General features: G+C 38.9%; 1 protein-coding gene across 1 annotated transcript in view; it reads left to right on the forward strand.

The window, feature by feature from the left end:
* brinp1 (bone morphogenetic protein/retinoic acid inducible neural-specific 1) overlaps nucleotides 1-21,339 on the forward strand; it is a 104,325-nt gene that overhangs the window by 77,422 nt on the left and 5,564 nt on the right. The window contains exons 6-7 of the mRNA XM_029444373.1: nucleotides 12,118-12,354; nucleotides 16,536-16,758. Coding sequence (XP_029300233.1) covers nucleotides 12,118-12,354; nucleotides 16,536-16,758 — 460 coding nt within the window. The remainder of the gene's footprint in view (nucleotides 1-12,117; nucleotides 12,355-16,535; nucleotides 16,759-21,339) is intronic.

Genomic DNA, 21,339 nt, shown 5'->3' on the forward strand with positions numbered 1-21,339 from the left:
CAATGGAGAGCTTTTAAGGTTTACGCTGTTCAAATGTATTTTTTAATGAGATCGAATGATTTAATTCACCCATACCGTTTTCCTCCTGTCACGAACATTAGTGTAAGTGTAACAAGTAGTCTTATATTCTCCATAGTGAACGATGTATTCCTCTCAGATCAAGCCAGCCATGTGCAAGTTGGCTATGGTTAAACGTTTTCATTCACTTGGGTCACAGACTCTGCTCTGCATTGAGTCCCATGTTGGTGGGATTAATGCTGTTTTTCTCTAGTGTTCCCGGGCAATTCAGGCTTCAGAATGCTGTTATTTTTTCTTCTTTTTGGGAAGTGCAATACAAAACTATCATACAGTATATTATTCTAGATCTCTAGGTTTCTCTCTTTTTATTATTAATTTTTTTATAGATATCCACTTATATTATCATTTTAATTGTATGGTTAGTATATCCATTGGCTTTTTTTTGGCTTTTTTTTACAATTTAAAAATAGATTTTCATTAATTAATTCATTTTCATTAATCATTTTTAACAAAGGTTATATGTATAATGTAGTAAATAAAAATACTAGAAAAGGATACATTTCCTGACTTCTTTAATATTGTTGCTTTATAAACCAAATGTATTAGCATCAACCTTTAAGCCGTGCATGGCTAAATGTTTAATGTAGGGCATTGCTAGTTGCAGGGTAAGTGGCTGCTAGGGTATTGCCGTTCACGTAGTCTGTAAGGTTGTTGGTAGCTGGTTGCTATGGTGGTGTGAATGTTTGGTTTGATTTGGTCGTTAGGACATCACCCGATATTTTCTATATAGTTGCTCGGGTGTTTTTATGTGGCCACTTGGACGGTATTATTTGGTTGTTGCAGTCACTTTAGTGCATTGTTAGGGGGTTGCTACTGGATATTTTAAGTTATGCTGTGATAATGTGTGATTTGAAAAAGACATACACTCCACAGAACAAAGCTATAAAGCACAATCTCAAACAATGTGTTTTCCTTTATCTGGGTGCACTCTGAAAAATTGGATAATTTAGAAAAAGTACATTTTCGAGCCATTTGGAAGAACTTGTGAACCTCATAGTGGTTCCAAAAGCAGCTTTACCGCCTTTCATTCAAACAAAACAGTTAGATTCCCTGACAGATTTACTGTATCCCTTGACTGGTCTTTACAGTCAATGCCCAAAAAATGAAAGCGTTGACAGCATTGTCCTAGTCTTTGACAACACGCCATAAATGGACTTTGTAAACTATCCCTGGAGGAGGAGGGAATTGGCTGGGCCCAGGACTGCTCTTATAAGCACTTGCCGCTCCATGCACATCTAATGAACACCCACCATGTGTCTCATTTTCAAATGCCTATTGACCTTTTACCAGACAATTAGCTAAAATGCTAACTTTTGGCATTTAAGTTGTGGGGAGGAGTCACATATGGGAAATGGCGAAGAGCACGGATCACTTGCATTGCTATCTAATAGCAAAATGTGCACACCATGCAACATTTTAACTCAAGCCTAGAAAGAAAATCTTTCCACCAAGTGTAGATGAACCTCCAAAGACAGAGTTAACATCTGGGACATGTATATTCTTTTGTTTGGTGTTTTCTTTCCTCCACCTCATTATTTTAAATATTTGCTGTGTTTAATCAATACAGAACTGAAGGAGAAATGTATGCCTATTCTCATGAGGTAATGGTTCACAGGTAGCCATCAAAGACAGGAGGAGAGAGCTGCACATTTTTAAATAATGCAATCCTTTTAAATGTAGCTCTTCTTTTTTTAAAGTGTTTTGTTGTTGTTATCGAATGACAGATACAAGACATACAATAATACATCTGAAGCAACATTTTTATATTCCTTTTGTTTTTCTTTAACAAGGATACCTCCCCGTATCTTGCCCCTACCCTGAAAAAAAAACACACAATGACATTTATTCCATATAAGGAAATAAAGCACAGTAGAAACAAAAGAATAAAGGAGAAGGGTCTTATCGATAAAAAAAGTTAACCAAAAAAAATCTACACATTTTCTGAGTGTCGTGTGTAGGACAGGTACTTAAAATCTGTGAGCTTAAGCAATTAACATGACCATAGAAATACAGTTATTCAGGCTTCTAACATTATTATGTCCACATCTGAGTAAGAATGTGGACAAAAAAAAAACACAAAATTAAAAAATATACAAGCATTCATGTATTTATTTGTATTATTTTATAGAACTACTGCAGATTCTTCTTCTTGGTTATTTAAGTCTGTTGTTTATTTTGTTTTTGATCATTTCTACAATGTGGCCTATGTAGTCGCCTGTCTTGAGTTCATGACCTCTCTATGGACGCTATTTCTATGTTCATTTTGATTGCCCTGTGAGCCTACTGATTGAAATCCCCTGTGCTACACACTGCATATCTTCGTTGTCCTGTGATAACCATGTATCTCCAACATTTGGCAACCAAACCAAAAGATTTCCTTTATGAGTTGTGAAAATGCTCCTACTTCTTGAGCTGAACAATCCTTTTTAGAACCCCATTGGGTTCGTTGAAAAATATTTTGTCTAAAAACAAGGCTGTTTGTTTGTAGCTCATGAAAAGTTTGCGTTTTAGAGACACGGCAATCAATATGTCACCCAGATGATTTGTAGTTTTCATCCTCAGTATGACAAATATTCATTCACTGTAATAAATCTGTAATAAAAAGATTGCATCAAAGCGATAAAAGTGCATCTCTATCCTCTTTGCTCTGGTGTGTTAAACCAAGCTCTTTGTGACTAAAATTGGTCTAAAGGCTCTGAATTCAATGTTTCTCGTTTGTCAGCGCAGAGAAAATAATGCAACATAAATGTTCCAGCTTTCAGCCTGAGGCTTCTTCACTGTTCTCTCAAACTGAAGAAAGCCTCTGGCCACTTTATCAAGTTAATACTAAGTAACATATTCCCTTGCTAACAAACATTTCAGAGATTAGGCAATTTAGTTGGAACACAACACTGGCTGAGTGAAAATAACCAATTATGATTGACTGATAGAAATGTGGGTCCTGGTAACTTAATTATGGGCCAATTGGGTAAAAAAAACCCAAACAGTACTTACATGAGTTACTCCAGACTTCCATTTTCCATCTTTCTTATGGCATTTGCATGTAGCCTCTTCTGTATACATGACTTGTTTTCGTCACAGCTGTCTAAATCCCTACCAGTGAGGGAAAGAAGACATTGCGACCACATTTTGAATTCAACTTTTGGTGGGTGTCATTTTAGATCAGGGGTGTCAAACTCATTATAGTTCAGCGGCCACATGCAGCACAATTTGATCTCAAGTGGGCCGGACCAGTACAATCACAGCATAATAATCTATAAATAATGACAACACCAAATGTTTCCCTTCGTTTTAGTGCAAAAAAAACACATTTACATTCTGAAAATGTTCAAATTTGATCTTTTTAGAAAACATTATGGTGCAATTTCAACAATATTATGCCTCAGTTTATCATTTACCCATGTGCATTATAACGTACAGATCACAGTGTATCTACAAAGGCACACAACATTTTGTCACAGGTATTTGGAACAGTATTTTACTTTATGATCAAAACAACTTACTTTTACATTTTGCAAAGTCATCCCGCGAACCCGGATTAGACCCTCTGGCGGGCCGGTTTTGGCCCCCGGGCCACATGTTTGACACCCCGGTTTTAGATGGTGTTATTCACATAAGTTTTTTGGTTTGTGTGAGTGAAATGCTATTTCAGAACGGTATGTGTGTGTGTCTTCTATTCTCCTGCAGCCATGTCTGATGAGTACATTTTGTCAGTTAGTATTTTTTTTTTTTCTCAATTTGTGTATTTTGGAAATGATTCAGCAGCTTCATGTAGCCCTGACTCAGCCCTTGTGTATTTTCTGCCTCTCTTCACTGGACTAAAGTCACTCAGTCTACACTGTACAGACAGATGGTGGACACTCACATGTACACATAAACATGCATCACTGTTAAATGTTAAATGTTAAATGTTAAACAAAATTACTTTATGTATAATGCCATCTTTTAGGAAATGAATAAACTCGTAAAAAACCTTAATCTGGACTAGCTTTTTTAATTGCTTATGAATTAAATAAGGGGATCATATTAGTATGCAGCACCATGTGAGTTACAACAAGGATGTGGTAATAGAAAACCCACTTCATTTCATTCTTCTAATTAAACTTTTAATCATGCCTTTTTTTATTTTTTTTTATAAACCTCAGCACATTATCTACCTTGAGGCACAAGTGTAACTGCAAAACTTTGTTAGAAAATACATACAAGAGAATGATTACACAAACCTGTAACCAAACAGCTTTACTGCTTTTTGAGCGATTTACTTTTGGCGGGATTACTTTCAAAACGGAGACAGCATTCGGGTTGAAATGAACAAACTAGTGAATTTAGTTGTAGTCAAAATTGCCCCTGGAGAGACTTTAGACTGTCTCTCCAAAATAAGAGAATTTTTTAAAGGGGATTTTTTTCCCCACTCCTTCTCCTTCTCACCCCTGCGGTCCGCTTTGTGAGCTGGCGGGGCTGTGAGCCACAGATAACACAACGTGGATATGACACTCCCTGGATATTCCCTCTGTTTTCACTTAGATTTAGATTAGAAACTAGAATCAAGGGAGCTACCTATCAAAGCCTAATGTCAGTCCTCTCCTCTCCCACAGTTTGGCTTTGTGAAATGTTTGGCAAATTAACCAACACCTTGTGCTTTCTCAACCCACACCCACCCCTTTCTTTATTCTTTTTTTTTCCCCGACAATCATCAGAATTAGAGATGGCACTGGAAAAAAAATATTGTTCACATTAGATTTCATGCATGATTTAGCAAAGCTTTGATCTAGCAAAGAAAAATGAAAATTTGCATTCCTTAAACTTAATATTACTGTGGAGGTTTCGGTTTTTAAATTTTTGCATGTTTAGCGTCATAGTGCGTACTTTATGCACGGCTTTATTGGCAGATAAATACAGCACCAGAGGGCTTCAGGATACACTGTGTTATCAGCACAGACTGTTTGTGGGCATGCAAGAGGAATTCATTGATCCTGGACCAGTCTTCCTCTTGTCACCTAACATAAATTACAGTTTAACCTTGCACACAGTTGTGTCTCTGAACATGATGTAATGTGCCTATTTTGTATAACAAATGATCAGGGCCAAAGCCATTAATGTGAACCCACTCTTAAATTACTTATGGATTTTTTTGATTAATTGGAACATAGAATTGTTTTTATTAAATGAAATCCAAATTAAATATCTGCAGTATTTAGCTTTACTACAATTTGGATTAAAATACACTTTTTTTCTACCACATTAATTGTCCTTTGTTTGTTTGTCCTCTCTCCAGACTAAAGCTATAAAAACCCCCGATGATATTGTTTTTTTTGCGGGATTCTCACTTTCTCTTCGTAAACAATATGTTTCAGGTGGCAGGGAAGAATGTAGTCACATTTTTATTTTCTCTTCATACCCTAATTCCTTCCACCTGTTAGTATTTATCATTGATTATGACATTTGAATTGGTGGTATTTTTTAAATAGCAAAGCAGCAGGGGCTTTATACTAGGCAGAAGATTGGTTCTGGTATATAGCCAACACAAATAAAGAAAACACGTACTGTGGATTGAAAATAGCAAATTGGATACATGTACTGGGCCAAAGAAAGATAAAATGCCCTGGAACCTCCAGCAGCCATTACCTTGCAAAGACCCAATCACCTCCGATATGGCTGTCATAAATTAGCACCAAAACAAAAGCCAACTAATTTGCTTCTTTCAATCCCCAGCACATGCTTTCTCTCTTCTTCTCTTTCTCCAGTTTCCTCAACAGCCTATCTTGGAAGAGCCATGAGTCTATCTTGGAAGATTTATGAATATGTTAGAATAGCCTGAGCCAACAGTTTTCAAAGTGGTGAAGTGAAAATAAATTAAACTGGCCCTGTAGGCAAGTCGTGCAGAGAGTGATGAATTAGATACTCATTGCTCTGTCGCTCGATTCCTGTCCCTCTTTTCAAGTAGAAACGCAGCAAACACCATGGGGAAGACAAACAAACATACAAATCAATTAAGTTGTTTTTGATGACAGACTTGTTGAAAAATTGATTTGGAGACTAAAGTATATCAGTAAACACAATGTTCTTGGTTACCAGAGAATCATTTACTGAAGAAAAACCTTTGGTGCGAAACATGGAGAGCAAATGTTGGAGGAGCACAACAATAAACACACAGAGGCATTTTCATCATCTTCTCTTTTGCTCAGCTGCATTCTCCCGTCCTCTGCATCTTTCTCCATACACAGACACGACACACGGTCTGGTTTTTAACTATTTTTCTTTTTCCTAATCTAAAAGTTATTTCCACTTAGAAGTCATGGGTTAACTTGTGCTCTATCTCGTGTCACAGTAGTGGCGAGGCCCATGCATTGTACCAAGGTAACCGTTTTTCTTTATGAAAACACGCTCCCCTTTTCCCACTGAGAACTGATAACGCGGGATCATTCCCATCAAGATGGATGGCAGCACACATTTTGTCACGTCTCTCTAACATTCTAAAAAAACCAGAGTACCTGATGAAATCTTTCCATGTTGACCTGAAGGTCATCTTTCAATTGGTAGTGGTCAATCAGGAGTGAGTTTCCATTTGGGCCAGTATGACCATAAATCTCCTTTTCCACTCACTCTTGCCAGCTTCAGGCTGCCATCTCAGTATTTCTTCTCTCTCTGACAGACTGTGTTTCATCAATTGATTGGGGGGAAGCTTCTCTATTTTATTCTTCTTTTGTATTTAGAAGGGCCCTTGTAGTATTGAACAGTTTGCAAAAACACTTTGTATTCGTTGGTTCGAATGTGTGCACAAAGTTGGAATACTGTCATTATAAAGTTATTATAATTAATAATACTTCAGTGTATGACGCCATTATAAATTCTCAACCATTAGAATGGTAACAATACTAACTGTCATCAGCCATTCAATGGGCATTTATTATATGCATTATTATATAATCATAATGTGTGTGCGATGCCAATAAGATTATGCACACTGTCTTAAAAGTTGAATATTTAAATAGCATAATAGGCAAAAACGCATCTAGCGTGTGTACTTTGGCTCTCAATTTTTGAATCAGCCGATTATTTTCTTTTCAGCAGAGTGTAAAGCAAACGTACAAAGAGATCAACATTATTTCTGTATTTGGTGAAGTTTTATGTCATTTCTGTGATAAATCTGGGCTTTTGATCCGAGATTTGTATACAGCACATTTTGACACTTTGAGGGCAGTTGTATCGTTTATAGCTGAATTGGAAATAACAGGGCTTGTCATACGTCTCCTCCCACTCTCCGGGGTTCTTGTAAAACATGTGATTTCTGCAAGAGCATGCGATGTGTGTGTGTGTGTGTGTGTACGCGTTCCCATATGTGTATGTGTTTCTGTGTGTGTGCGCTTGAAAGTGAAACACTAGTACGATATGTCACCAGCTGAGAACCTACTGCTTCTGCTATGAGGGGACACGTGGCGGCACATGACTGAACAGCTTGAACTGTGCCACTGTAGTGCACAAGCAGCCGACAGTAACCACACAATCACATATTTTAATCTCCGCTGTGTTTGAGAGTATATATCGCTAATTCGGAACAAAGTTACCACATTCGAGTAGCAACCCTTTGAGGGCATTATTGAAAGTAGAAAGAACATTGCATTCACAATACTTGTACACACGGGGAAAAATAACAAGAAAAGTAATCTCTAACTTATTTTTACTCTGACTCCACTTGTGTGTCTGTGTCCAGAGTGCAAGCACAACTGGCAATAACTCAGCACCATGGAGAGTTCATCTACCTCTCCAGCGCCTGCCCTCAATCCAGCAATTGCTTCAACCTGCAATTTCAGCAATTCCCTCTTTTCAGGAGGCAGGAGTCCTGAATGCCAATTCCATTTTTATATGTAATTAATGCTTTTACAGTGATTACTGCACCTGTATCCTTGCTTGCTTTTTGTGCTAACAATATGAATAAGTGAGTTTCTTGGAAGCTAACGCCAAACGGAGGTATTGTGTGAAACACATTGTGTTCAGCAAGTCTTTCTGTTCCACGCAGATAGAGCGGTGTGTATCACATAATCATATGCAGGCTCTTGTATGTTAATATGTTCTAGGAAATGGGATTTGCCACTACTCTGTTTTTTTGCTGTTTCAAATATATGCATGCTTAAATATTAATGTACCTTAAAAAATCCCCGAAAAAGAAAACAGAGCACTCGGGGGTGAAATTAACTCTTCTTTGTGCTGCACTTTGGACACATTTGAGATGGAAATATTGACTAAAATTGTCCCAAACAATTATTCCCACACACAAATACTTCAGTAAAACTGTACAACAAAATTGTGAGTCGACAGTCCTGTTCGAGCGTGCTCGGAACACTTATGATAATCTAGGATAATCTACTCAACACGGCAACACATTACCCATTTGAATGCTAAGTACACCTCATTGAGAATTTTAGAAAAATGCAAACATATTCTGAGATCTGAGAACAGCTCCAGTGGAACATGTTATCCTCTGTCAGGCCCAACACACGCTGTCAAAGACCGAAAGCGCTTTATATAAAGGAATGAAAAGTGGATAAATAGCTACTTTAGCTGCACCTTTACCTCATACTTGTGGAAGAGGAGCTCTTGTGTGAAATGGGCCAACGCCGCAAATCTTAAAGCTATATGCCCCTTCTGTTTTAAGTGTCCAGGGATCAGCAGGGCGGCCTGGGCTAAAGAGAAACAGCCAATCTTCCAGTTCAGAGGTCTTTGGTTTTGTATCATGGCTGCAACGATAACCTCCACTGGTAATTTAATGCCACCATTCAAGTAATGCACTTTATTGCACCAGTGGATTAAGTAATGATTATTTTGCGAAATTGCGGCCACACAATGGTCAATTAATCTTTAATGAAACTGTAACTTATGAGGCGGAGCGTGGCATTGCAATAAGCAGGCAACTGCGTGCCAAGGCAGTTACAAGCCTCAGTTGTGGCCTACACTCTCCATCTATCACCATGTAAAAATAGAGCACACTAGAAAGAGACATAATGCAAAGGCAAAAGTTCCAGTTGCAGGCTCTCCGTTTTTAGAATTCATAGAGTGTTTGAGGGGCCTATATCCTCCGACGTACGTGAAGGAAATATATCAGCCTCTGATGTATGCAGTCAGATTAACTGCCATTTTGAGGTGCTATTTATTTAGAGCAAGCTAGGCATAAGGGTTGCGGTGAATTATGTGCACTGACAGAGCATGAAGTTGCAGGTTATCAAATGGCTACACAGGAATTCCAATATGCAACTATTTATTTAATCAGCAGCTCTTTAATGATGATAAATGTAACTCCCTGCTCCAATTTCTAGTGTCTTTCTCAACAAACACCTGCGTCAGAGCCATATAAACTGTAGCTTTATGGCCTGTCATTGTCAATGTGTTCACATGGCACTGCACTAACAAAGCAAAAACCTGGATAGTCACAAAGATAAATGTTTTTTTTACTCTGATTAGTTTCTCATTTCATTTTTGGCCCAAGGGCTCCAATTCTCTTACTCGTTCCCCATTGCACTAACAAATGTTGATGGATTTACTTTTATTGCATGACATCATTTCTACACTAGAGTGGGAGGACAACACATCAAATTTCCAATACTTGAGTGCGTGCTCGGTAGGAGAACGTAGAGGAGAGAAGAAGAGTTGAAGAAACGGGAATGAGGAGAGTGATTGATGGAGGGAATGAGAGCCAAAGGATGAAGAGGGACGAGTCAAGGGGCATGCGCACGAGCGTGGTGGGAGTAGGAGTGAGTGTAATGAAGTAAGACAGAGGAGATGTGTACAGAGACGCAGTACGAGGTAGAGCAAGGGAGGCTCGGGAAGAGAAGGGACTGAAACATTGAGAGGAAGAGAGAGTGGAAAAACAATAGATTGCAAGACTGATAGTGCCGAGCCGAATGTCAGCATCCCCAACGAATCCTCCTGCAATCTCCTGGTACCAACACAATGATGTCAGAGGAAGAAAAACCTGTGTGTGTGTGTGTGTGTGTTGATGGTAGGGTTGGGGGTATGAGGTATGGTTAGACAGCAGAGGGAAAGAGGGAGGGCTGAGGCACTCGGTGTTATTGTGCACCCGGCCGCTGGCACCAGCACTGTCAGTAAGCAGCGTTGATCCGTGAACTTGCCATCTGGATTCTCCCACAAATCACATTAAAGTTTCAAGCCCAGGAATACATCAAGCTAAATGAATATTGGATCCAGTGGCCGTAGACAGGCCTGATGGAGAAAAAGCCCGGTGCAACTCAACTCTTTTGTGGTCAGACATGATCCATCCATCCCCTTTTTTTACTCCCGCCCTCCTTCTGTTCCCGTCGTCACTGATGGGCAACGGTTCTAAAGAGGCGTAGAGGAGAAGGGATCTTACTGATATCCAAAAAGAGGTACACAAGGAAATGTTGTTTAGTATAGAGAGCAGTTGAAAGAGTTATTGTGCTGAATACATGCAGAAGTAAAAGGTTTGTTTCGCGGTAGCCTCCTATTTGAACCGATTTCATCATTATATGCAAATATGACTAGACTTTTCGCATCAAATTGACAAACATTGCCGCATGAATTACCCAATCGCAGTACGTGTTACCTTTCGTTATGCGTTATGCATGTTGAAGTTGTCCTATGTTTCAAAGCCAAGGTCTTGCCACATATTAAGACGTTCATTTGCTTCTAAATCACGCACAGTTTTCACTTTAGTGTTTGTTGTGGTTGAAAATAAGGAGCATTAATTGGCCAGAAACCATTCAACTCTATGACAATGCCATGGAAATTATTCTTGTGTACAGTATTAAATTATAGGCTCTGCCTTTTTATTTCAGCTACATTATGTTGATTTTGCATAAATGGATTCCTATTTTCACCCGAAGAGAAAATAATACGTGAGCGGAAAAAATAATGCAATCATTCATCATTCAATAACATGTTATGTTCTGGTTCCTGGCTGCATATTTTCTGCTGAAACACTGTTTGTGCTCAAGTAAAACCTATTAAGAAAATATTGCCTCACCAAGATGCTGTTTCATACAAGAAGGAAAAAATCTATTTAGTCCTTTTCCAATCCAGTGGCTTGTAGAGCTAGAGATTTATTTTCCTCGGGCCTGGACTGAAGAAGAAAAAAAAAATGCCTTACTGTTAGCTGTTCAAGCTTCAATTCTATGAGATCCCCAGGGTGAGATATGGATTGGCTCGGAGTCTAAAAATTATAAATACCTTGTCAGTGGTGAGAGTGAACAGGTATTTTCTTCTTCAGCCCCAAATTGGCACCCAGACTACAAATTCAGCTTTTTGCCATCAGCGAATAATTAGCAGAATGTTGCAAAGTGTAAAAACCACAAGTAAAATACAAATGGATACACTTATTGTACACGGCAAAAACAAATTCCGTGCTAAATAAACCAACACGGCACAAGCGAGCAGGCATCAATCACTGTTATACGTTGGCACATCATGAGTGACCCGCCACAGAACAGGCAGCTCAAGTTCAACATAGTCGAGCTTTGAAGCACATCCTTCAGAAAAATAAATGAGTGCTTATAACACAAAGGCAGTTTACCATTTCACTGCCGCTTTATTCCATTATGGTAACCTTTTTCTCACATTTGTGTTGACTATATATATATATATATATATATATATATATATATATATATATATATATATATATATATTTACTGTATGTATTATATATAAAAAGATACCAGTAATACTGACTCTCTTTTTTTCCATTTCACTTTTTACTCTGAGCACAAGAACACATTTAATTACATAATGATGAAAAGGTTATTCATGTCACTCGTCACTTTTCAGATTAATTTAATCAGTTTTGTTGTTTTGTTTTAGTGTATTTTTTGGTGCACTTTCATGATATAAAAAGCTTAAAGGCTGCACATTTCACATTTCTTTTTTTATCCAAATGCTTCACCAATTTCCAACATGAAGAAAAAAAACAAGAACAAAAACAAGTTTTCTTGAATTGTACTTTATGTCACATTCGACAATAGAGAATTATAAAACTAAAACCTCACATGTTTTCCTTTGTTTCTCTGTCAGGTCTTCAGGTGATTTTCCCAGAATACCTGCAGGAGAAATTTGTCCAGTCAGCCCTGAGCTACATCATGTGCAATGGAGAGGGAGAGTACGTGTGCAGTAACAACCAGTGCATCTGTCAGTGCGCCGAGGACTACCCCCAATGCAACTGTCCCATCACCGACATCCAGATCATGGAGAACACCCTGTTGGGGATGTCTGAGTCCTGGGCAACCTCTTATAAAGACTTTGAAAACTCTGGTAAGCTTGAAATTCATCCATTTTTATTTACCATGACAGTATGAATATAGCTGTATAGGTTTTAGTTTTTCTTTTTATACTATTTTGCAAGGGAATAATCCCTGACATATTCAGTTATCCTAAATCTGAAGTGCATATTATTAAAGGGCATACATGCACAGTCAATTAAGGTTAATATCATAATCTCGCAATTTCCCTTTTTTGCTTGAAGATTATTTAAGAACACATTTCATAATTCTGCAGCTTAGTCCTTCCTTGCTCACTGCCAAATCTACATAATTAATAGAACATGTCATTTCCTATGTTCACTGCAGAAAGTAGTGTGAAAATGTCATAGTGCTACAAAAGGTCAAGCTTAGGTCAAAGCGGTAGAGCCTTAAACTTGCATTCTTTGAAATGTCCAGCAGGGGGCTACTCCGCAAATTGAGCAAAAGAAGAACATTTGTATAGAAGTCCATGAGAAAATGACTCTATTTATCACTTGATTTATTACCTAAGTAAACATTTTCCTGTAATGTTTATGATCCCAATCGCTAGTTTCAAGTCTTCTTTAATGCAGCATGATGTTCATTTATTAAATTATGGTCCCATTTAATGAAAAATGGAACATAGAACACGAGGCTTCAACACAATAGGAGATGTCACGGTGACTACGTGCACTAATTGTGTGCGGTCTATGATTCTGAAACAAAAGACTGCAGTTTGCTTCCTGTCTCCAACCAATGGTAAACATTTTCTTTAGCCATCACGATGGCCTTTCCTTAACTGCAGTGTGGTTTACATACTGGCAATAGATCAGAGAAACACTCACATGGACCCTCTTTGTAATGCACTTACAAATAACCTGTTTTGTTACTTTGTTTTTTGTTGTTTATAAGGAATGAATGACAGCAAAGAAAAGGCAACTTTTAAATGTCAAATGCTTGAATGTCATCGCAAGTAATCTTCTCTCCCATACAAATGTATCCGTTTTCATTGAATGCTGACCCAAAGGGGGGGGGGGGCGTAAAATATTAGACACAGTGGGGGAAAAAAAGCATAGCAAGTCCCCAGCTGTTACATGGCAAGTCACCTTGTTTATCTATTATTGATATGATATAAAAGTGTCCCAATAAAACCTGCCAGCAACAGATAAATATATTTATGCACCATAGAAAGTTAATGTGAGTCATGGAGGTCACTGAGTGCAGGAAGTCTGGGAAAAGGTGCAGCACGAAGAGGCCGAGAAAAAAAAAGAAGGATTTATATAAATGTATTTCTGGCCGTGATGACAAATTTTCACACTCTCACCAAAAGAAGAAATAAAGGAATTAATAACTTTCTCAGGGTCTCTTTGGAACATTTGTACAAATGTCATCACTTTGTCTTTGGTAACTGTATGTAGCGACAACAACAGGGAACAATTAATGTCCAATAATATTAAACTCAACATTCCTTTATATGAAAGATTGGATGATGCACAAGTGATTTATTAAAGCCATGCTTTTCATCATCCAGTGACATAGTCTGGTTACATTTTGACAGTCAAGCCAGTTAATTATTTTTTTAAAGAGCTCTTCCAAAAATCACAAAATTACCAACCCTATCCACTATTAGTCAAAGTCAAATGGTAAGAAAATTAGATACATCCTGTCAAGACACTTTTCATCTTCATAGCAATTACAAACAGTCCCTCTTCTTCAAATACTTATGTTTCCTTTTGGGAGGAATGTTTTTGGCCTCCTTTTTAAAAAGGAAGATGACGAATGATCTACCGCTCGTACACATAATGTATTTTCCTACATTGCTCCACCTGTATCTGTAAAAGATCACGCCAGCTAGATGTTCTACACCTACACATTGACTTAATAAAAGTTTGGAATACATTTGATCCTAAATCAACCAGCTACTACAAGAATACGAACTAGTTGGATTTGGTTGCGTACCCTTTCCTCAGACTCTGCAGATGTTGCATGGATTTTTTGGTACAAACTGCATACATCTCAATGGTGAATAAAGTTTTGGACCATTACATGAATACAGTAATATTAGATTGATACAAATTAAATATGTATCTTGGACCCTACGCAAGAGGTAAAGTGGGGTTGCATTCTGGTGGCTGTAATCTCGAGATAAGGTGCTGGGTGACTTGAGATAAGAGCCATTCGAGGGACTGTGTGAACTCTTTGGAAGCTGTATCAAGGAAGAGATCCTCGATGGCTTTGAAGCCTGTATGAAAGCACTCGGCAACTGTTGAACTGGCATGATGTGATAATGGATTCTTTTGGTAAGGGAATCAAACGTTTTTGACTACTGGATGCTGGGTACACCCATCTTTTTTAGGGAAAAGGGTGTGGGAGGTGACCTGACATCTCTGAAAAAGTGGGTGGAGGAATATGGCAATTTTGAAAACAGGGGAGGGGAAGGAATCTGGCTTCTTTGAAGAAAAGGAGCACTGACATGCCTGGGAGGAGAGAGGAGGAAGATCTGACATTTCTCAGCTGTGTCTGAAAAATATTTTTTCAGCAACTGTGGTTAATGCTGTTAGAATGTCTTGGAGAGGTCTTTCGGAGAACACGGACTTACTGCACAGGTCTAGAATGTGGGGATCTTTTCTTCTAAGTGTAGCGTCCGTTCTGTATGTTACCTTTTTTCTCCACGACAAATATATACATGGAAGTGCATTAGAGTGTGAGTACCCTGAGTCAGTACCCGGAGGCAGCTTTGCCTTGCACTACTTTTGTCTTCAACCTGCTGACATTGCTGAATTGTTCTATTATTTATAACGGCGTGCTTAAGTTATTTTGTCTGGGATAATAATGAGCTACTCTGAGTCCTTTGAGTGAATATTTTCTTAATTAGCACACCAAATAAAATATTCCCTCTGCTTGTGTGTTTGCTGCTGGAGTGTTAGTAGCATTGTCATGCACATCGTTGGTAAAATAAAATTGGAGTTAGTGTTGAAAACAAAAGGTCAGAGAGCTGGGCTCACGGGTTGTCTGTGGAGGAGACAAGCAATAATTATCAAAAGCAGCAGGAGGAACATGAGGGCAATGAGCGACACTGGTGGGAACACAGTTGTTGAGGCAGTGCTCACAAAGTCAGAGGGCGTTTACTGCACCAAGGGTTTCAATTCACTGCAAATACTAACAACAGAAGCAATCTGAAAAAGTAAACCAAAGACTTACAACTATATATTAAGAAGATTGGTCAGAATCTGGGCTGCTCACTGACCATTGCCACGTTAGAAAAACTGGGGCTGACATTCTTATCTGCATTTCTTTAAAACGTTATAAGTTCCTTCTACTGTAAAGTATCCTTTAACAGAGTACCAGAGGTAAAAAAAAAAAAAAAAGAAGCAAAAATACAGGCTGTTTTAAATCTTTACTAAAGTGTATTCATTAGCTTAGCATGAGCCCTTCATATCTGCATAGGGAGTTACTGTATTTACCAAAGCACCCGGTAGCACAAACTCAGTGCTTCAGCTTACATTAACTGCGTCCAGCTCAGGTTAGGTCGGACGTGAAAAACAGACAGACTCGGTTACTACTCCCTCTGACTCGAGTCGGGCTCGGAGAGATATGTGCTGCATGAGCCACACTCTATTTTAGATTGACATCTTCCAGACAAAGTGTGTATCACCAAAGAAATCCAACAGATGTAATTGTTTTGTCCTGCAAACAGTTTGCTGCTTATTGTTTTGTTTGTAATTCTACCCAGTATGCTTAGCTGGATTAGGGCTGAACAAATAAGTGCTTTGTAAAGCAAACACTATTATCATGTGCATGCACACACACCGGTTTGTTCACAGATAAGATTGTCTGTACGTATTTTTTTATTTTACTATTTCAACAAAGAGAAAGTTTTAGTCTTGCTAAGGAAATGTCTGTGTAATGTAACAGCTGCTTACCTGTGTACAATTAGAGAATACATATAATCTGCTCTCCTTTACTTCAGAAGTTCTGATAATTGACTAAAAACTACAATACTAAGATACATATTAAGTGAAATGAATGGATGTTGAATGGTAACGATTTTATCTTAACTTAACAACTTCCAAGCCAAGTCAGAAAATATATTTTTTTATTTCCTCTTCTTTTTTTTCACTTTTCTGTCACACCACCACTTTCTCTCTCCACTCCTTATCTCTCTGTTTTGTTATCTGCTCTCTCTCTCTCTCTCCATTCCTTACTGTCGTCTAGATGAGTTCAAGTCCTTCCTGAAGAGGCTGCCCTCCACTCACTTCCTCCCCATCAGCAGTGTGCATCTCCTGTGGGGCAGCGACTGGGACCTTCAGGCTCGCTACAGGCTCCTTCAGAGTTCCCTGGAGATCCAGCGGCTCAGGATCCAGCGTACTGCCCGCAAGCTCTTTGGCCTCAGCATCCGTTGTCACCACAACCCCAACCACCAGATGCCTAGAGAGAGGTGGGTAGAGATATGACCTCCAGATTGTGGTGGGAATTAGATATGGATTCACTCTGCGACATAAAGCAAAAGTGCTGTTTTTGACGTTGATATTTTTGGATATTTCCTTTTCCAAGTGTGGGAATAGCGGATGTGAAAATGTATCACACAAAGGATTTTTCCAGGGACATATCTCCTCTGGAATTACGCAGAGGTTTAATTTAGATTGTTGCTCCTTGAAACGTACACCGTAAGGATGCCAGCTGTTATACATTTCAACTTATGGCTCTGTTGTTTCTGTCCATCCAGCCAACTCAGTGCTGAGTCTTGCACATGCCAAAAAGCACTCTTGCTCACTCTTGTGTTTCACAGTGCAGTCTGAAAAGAAAATGTAGCTGTGGGAGTTTTCTTGATAGGTCATTGCACACAACTGTCACCACCTATTGCAGTTTCAGCTTAAGAGCCTTGCTGCGGATGTGCCGTCGTGTCAGCACTGCTAGGAATTTCCCCGTCCGCTGTGGCAAATATTAGAAAACACTATGCGAAATATGCAAAGTTCCCGTGTGCCACACGAAACATCCCCCCAACGGTTCTGTGTAGGGGATGTCGCCATATAAATGGAAAAAGGATCCTTCAAATATTTATTCAAGTGGTCTTAAAATGAGCACTTGTCAACAGTCACTGACAGAAAAGAAGCACACCCACATTTGCGTGTGAGAGTTGGCAAAGGTTTGTTCTGAAGTGTTATCAAAGAGACGCAGTATATGCCCTTCTTTTTCCATGGAGTGTGCATCAAGGGGGCCTGATGGCACTGGAAATAGGAGCAGCATGTTTATTTGTTTGCTTGTGTGAGATAGTCTTGCATCAGATGAAGGACTTGTTTGTTTTCACATCTGTGTGCATGTGTGATTTGCATACATGTTTGAGTCGTTCGTAAGCGCTCTATAGCTTACACAGGGGTTCTAAACTACGCTATACTGCTGTGTTTTCATATAATGGACTGCAGTGTTATATTTGAGAGGGGATGCAAAAGGCCTGTGGCGACTCAAATGTTTTTAAGGAAACAGTTTTTTATGTTGTATCCAGGCTCATATTCTCATATTCTTCACAGTCCCTACTTAGTAGCTTTCATTGTGTTTCAGAATCTCAGCAGCTGTCATATCTAGAGTGTTTCCTTGGCTGGGTCATTCCTATGATTCCAGGAGTCTACATTCCCAAGGTCCTATGTTCCAGGGGTCCTATGTTCCCCAGATATACAGTATATCGCACATCTTGGGAACATGACAAAGGGTCATTTATTCCCCAGTTCTACATGCAGTATGTGCTCTCCCAGGGTCCAATGTTCCTTTGTCACTCAGAGAGGAAATATATGTGTAGCTCCAGGGATGGTTAAGATTAAAAAAAGAAAAAAGAAAAAAAAGGAGTCACAACCCAGCAACCCTCTCCCTCTGATAAGTAAAGAACAGCGCTTAGTATAAACTATTGTTTTGTCGTATTAGAATGTTTAATGAAACCTAACAATTGTTTCATGTAACTGTATAGTGAGAAGTACTATGTTCAAACGTTTTTATCACATATTTATTTGCCCTATACATATCTATATTTAATATAGTCCCGTGACGATCTCTTCCTTTGTCCCCGATTCGAGAAAAATGCCTCCATCACCATCAGGGACTCCAACCTTCACCTCTCTACTGTGCAGCCTATAACAGCTGATCAGTGGATGAGGGACTTGATGGAAAGCTGAAGGCCCATAAACCATGAGGCCAAGTGTTGTCAAGGTGTGTGCCAACCTCCTCAGGGAGGCCTTCCAGCACATTTTCAACCTGTCAGTGAAGCTGCAGAGGGTGCTGATGATGATGTGAAAAGCATCCCAGCCCCAGTGGCCAAGAATGGGCACACTAGGGTTCTAAATGACAGCAGGCCAGATCCCTTGTGAGGGACAGTTTAGATCCCCTCCAGTTCATACATCAGGCCCACAATGGGGAGGATGATGCTGTCAACCACCTGCTACTCTGCGCATACTTGGACGGGCACTGAGAGAATCATGTTCATTGACGTCGCCAGTGGTTTGAACACCATCTAGGGTCCTCTACTGGGGGAAATTCCCAGAGCTATGCATGTGGAAGCCCCAGTGATCACTTGGATCTAATATTACTCCACCAAGACCACAATTTTGGATTCCGCCAACTGTGTGTCAGATCAACAAGCTGGAAACACAGTTGATCTCCGCGGCTTATTAACCATCACATCTTAGACATATTCAGAATCATGCCATCTTCAGAGCGTCCCTGAAAGCTGGTGATGGAGCAGTGCATCTGTTAGGGGAGGACGGGTAAATACATGGTTGTGACAGGTTAGTCACGCCTATCAAATCACCAGTGACACTACAACACAGTGGAGTGATGTATTGCTAATGAACCAGCTCCTCTTTTGTTCTCCTTACATGGAGCCTTAAAGCATTCATATAATGCCTATTGTTATTATGTCCTAGTACGCTTTTACTTTAATTAAATTATGGATTCAGAAGTAGGGGAGAGTAGAGGAAGTTACTTTTACTAATTGCAATTATTATGATGTAAACTTATGTTATCAAGTTTAACTTCTCCAAAAAAGATTTCAAGTTTTAAATCATGTAGCCTCTTCAGCATTACATATTGTAACAGGTCAGTCAATAAACATATTTACATCAGCTAATGAAAGTCGGGCGTCAGACGCATTGTTGCCTGGCCATGATTACAATTGCATATCACACCCTTATAATTTTTCTGGGTTTTACCTCGCCGCAAAGCCTACATTCATTACAAGCGTCGTAAATTCCTGTTGTGAACACTCACCGCAATAACTGAGTGGAAACTTTATAGCCGAACTATATTGGATTTCCTATTGCATTTCCTGTAATGAGTATAGCAGCTTGCTTCAAGTAGAATGAACATAGCAGTTTGTCTTTGGTATAAATGATTAATAGTGACAGATATGAAGTAGCTTCACTCCCAGCCAAATCATTTGCATCCCAACTATGCATTGGCTTTAATTATTCATGTCAAGTCAAGCATATTTACAAATATGAATGTACGCTCCATGTGATGAATTACTTTGCCCTAATTCCTATCGATTTTGACATGACACTGCTTTTGTGATCTCGCTTAAACATAGTCCAACGTAGTTTTTGCATTTAGTTTTGTACTGCATCCTGTCTGATGAAATCATCAAGGGAATTTCTCTCTCCCATACGGAGCTCCTGAAAGGTCAGGTTTGGAATTTTTTTATGAACTACTTTTGCATTGCCTCGCAATCTATTTTGCATCCACCCCAACCCCCAACCCCCTCGGATCCATGGAAACTGTTAGTATGTTATGACACACGGTCAGCTTAGGGAAACGCTCTGCGGATACTACAGAAAGAGATGGCGTGACATTTTTTTTATTATCCATTTATTGCTCATTGCTCCTTTCAAAAGGCCGAGCTGTGACACAATACAGACAGTTATACACCGCAGGAGTTCAGGAATACAGCAGCTTCAAAGCTCAGCCAGAACAACCATTGCTGTTTTAGACGTACAACCCCTGCATTAGTGTTTTACCCATTATAAAGTAATGTGTCACGGTCATTATCATAACCACCAAAGCACAGCCACAATCACACTACATAATGCATAATCCTATACCACAATGTCTTAGCCTTTTTCTATGGATCAGAGAGAATGCTAAACGTATTGCTAGATAACGCAAAATATTGGAAGAGAACACAAAACTTAATGCGAGGTAACGCAAAGAGATTTCTGAATTAAAAGTCGCATACGCTCTCACACTATTGTTAATACCATATAAAATGTACTTGCCTCATCGGTAAGACTTTCTTTTTCTGTTTTCTTTGATCAGAAGCAGATTCCATTATCCTGCTTGATGTTCCCTTTCTCTCTTTTTTTTTCTCCTTGCACCAACGTAGGAGGGAGCTATGACGTATGTCATCTGAATACCAGCGGTGTTTTAATGCCCTATTACAAACACAAAGTGCGCTTGAATTTAATGAAAACAAACAGCGTCCATTCCAATGTATTTTCATTTAATTTTCTATGGCAAATCTAAGACAAGCTATTGCCTTACAAATAAATAAGGCAAGAATTAGACTAGCTGCATGAGGTACTCAAACTGCTTATTGAGGGAGGCAGTTATATGATAGAACATGTTTTAGTTCAGTATTTCAGACGGGATATTATTATTGTTATTGCAAATAAATTCAAAGGAGGGATCATTATGACTGTGCCTGTGTCCAAAGAAATAATAGATAGCCAATAAAAATAATGGGAATAGTTTCATATTTGAGGCACTGAAACCAATCTCTTTTGTATTCCAATGAGGATTTGTTTTTAATAAACAAATAAAGAAAATCTTTGTGTACTCTACAATATCTGGAATTATTAGATGTCGAGTGTGTCACACACATATTAACGGTTGAACAAGAAATAAGTTGTAATATTTGTCAATTACTTAATGTACAATGAATTTGCAAGTTTCATCTCTTATATTAAAATCCAAACACCTATAAAAACACACAAAGCATCAAAGTTTTTCTTCTCAATAAACAAGTTTCCCCAAAGAG

Source organism: Cottoperca gobio, chromosome 12, assembly GCF_900634415.1.
Source record: "Cottoperca gobio chromosome 12, fCotGob3.1, whole genome shotgun sequence".
Classification (NCBI taxonomy): domain Eukaryota; kingdom Metazoa; phylum Chordata; class Actinopteri; order Perciformes; family Bovichtidae; genus Cottoperca; species Cottoperca gobio.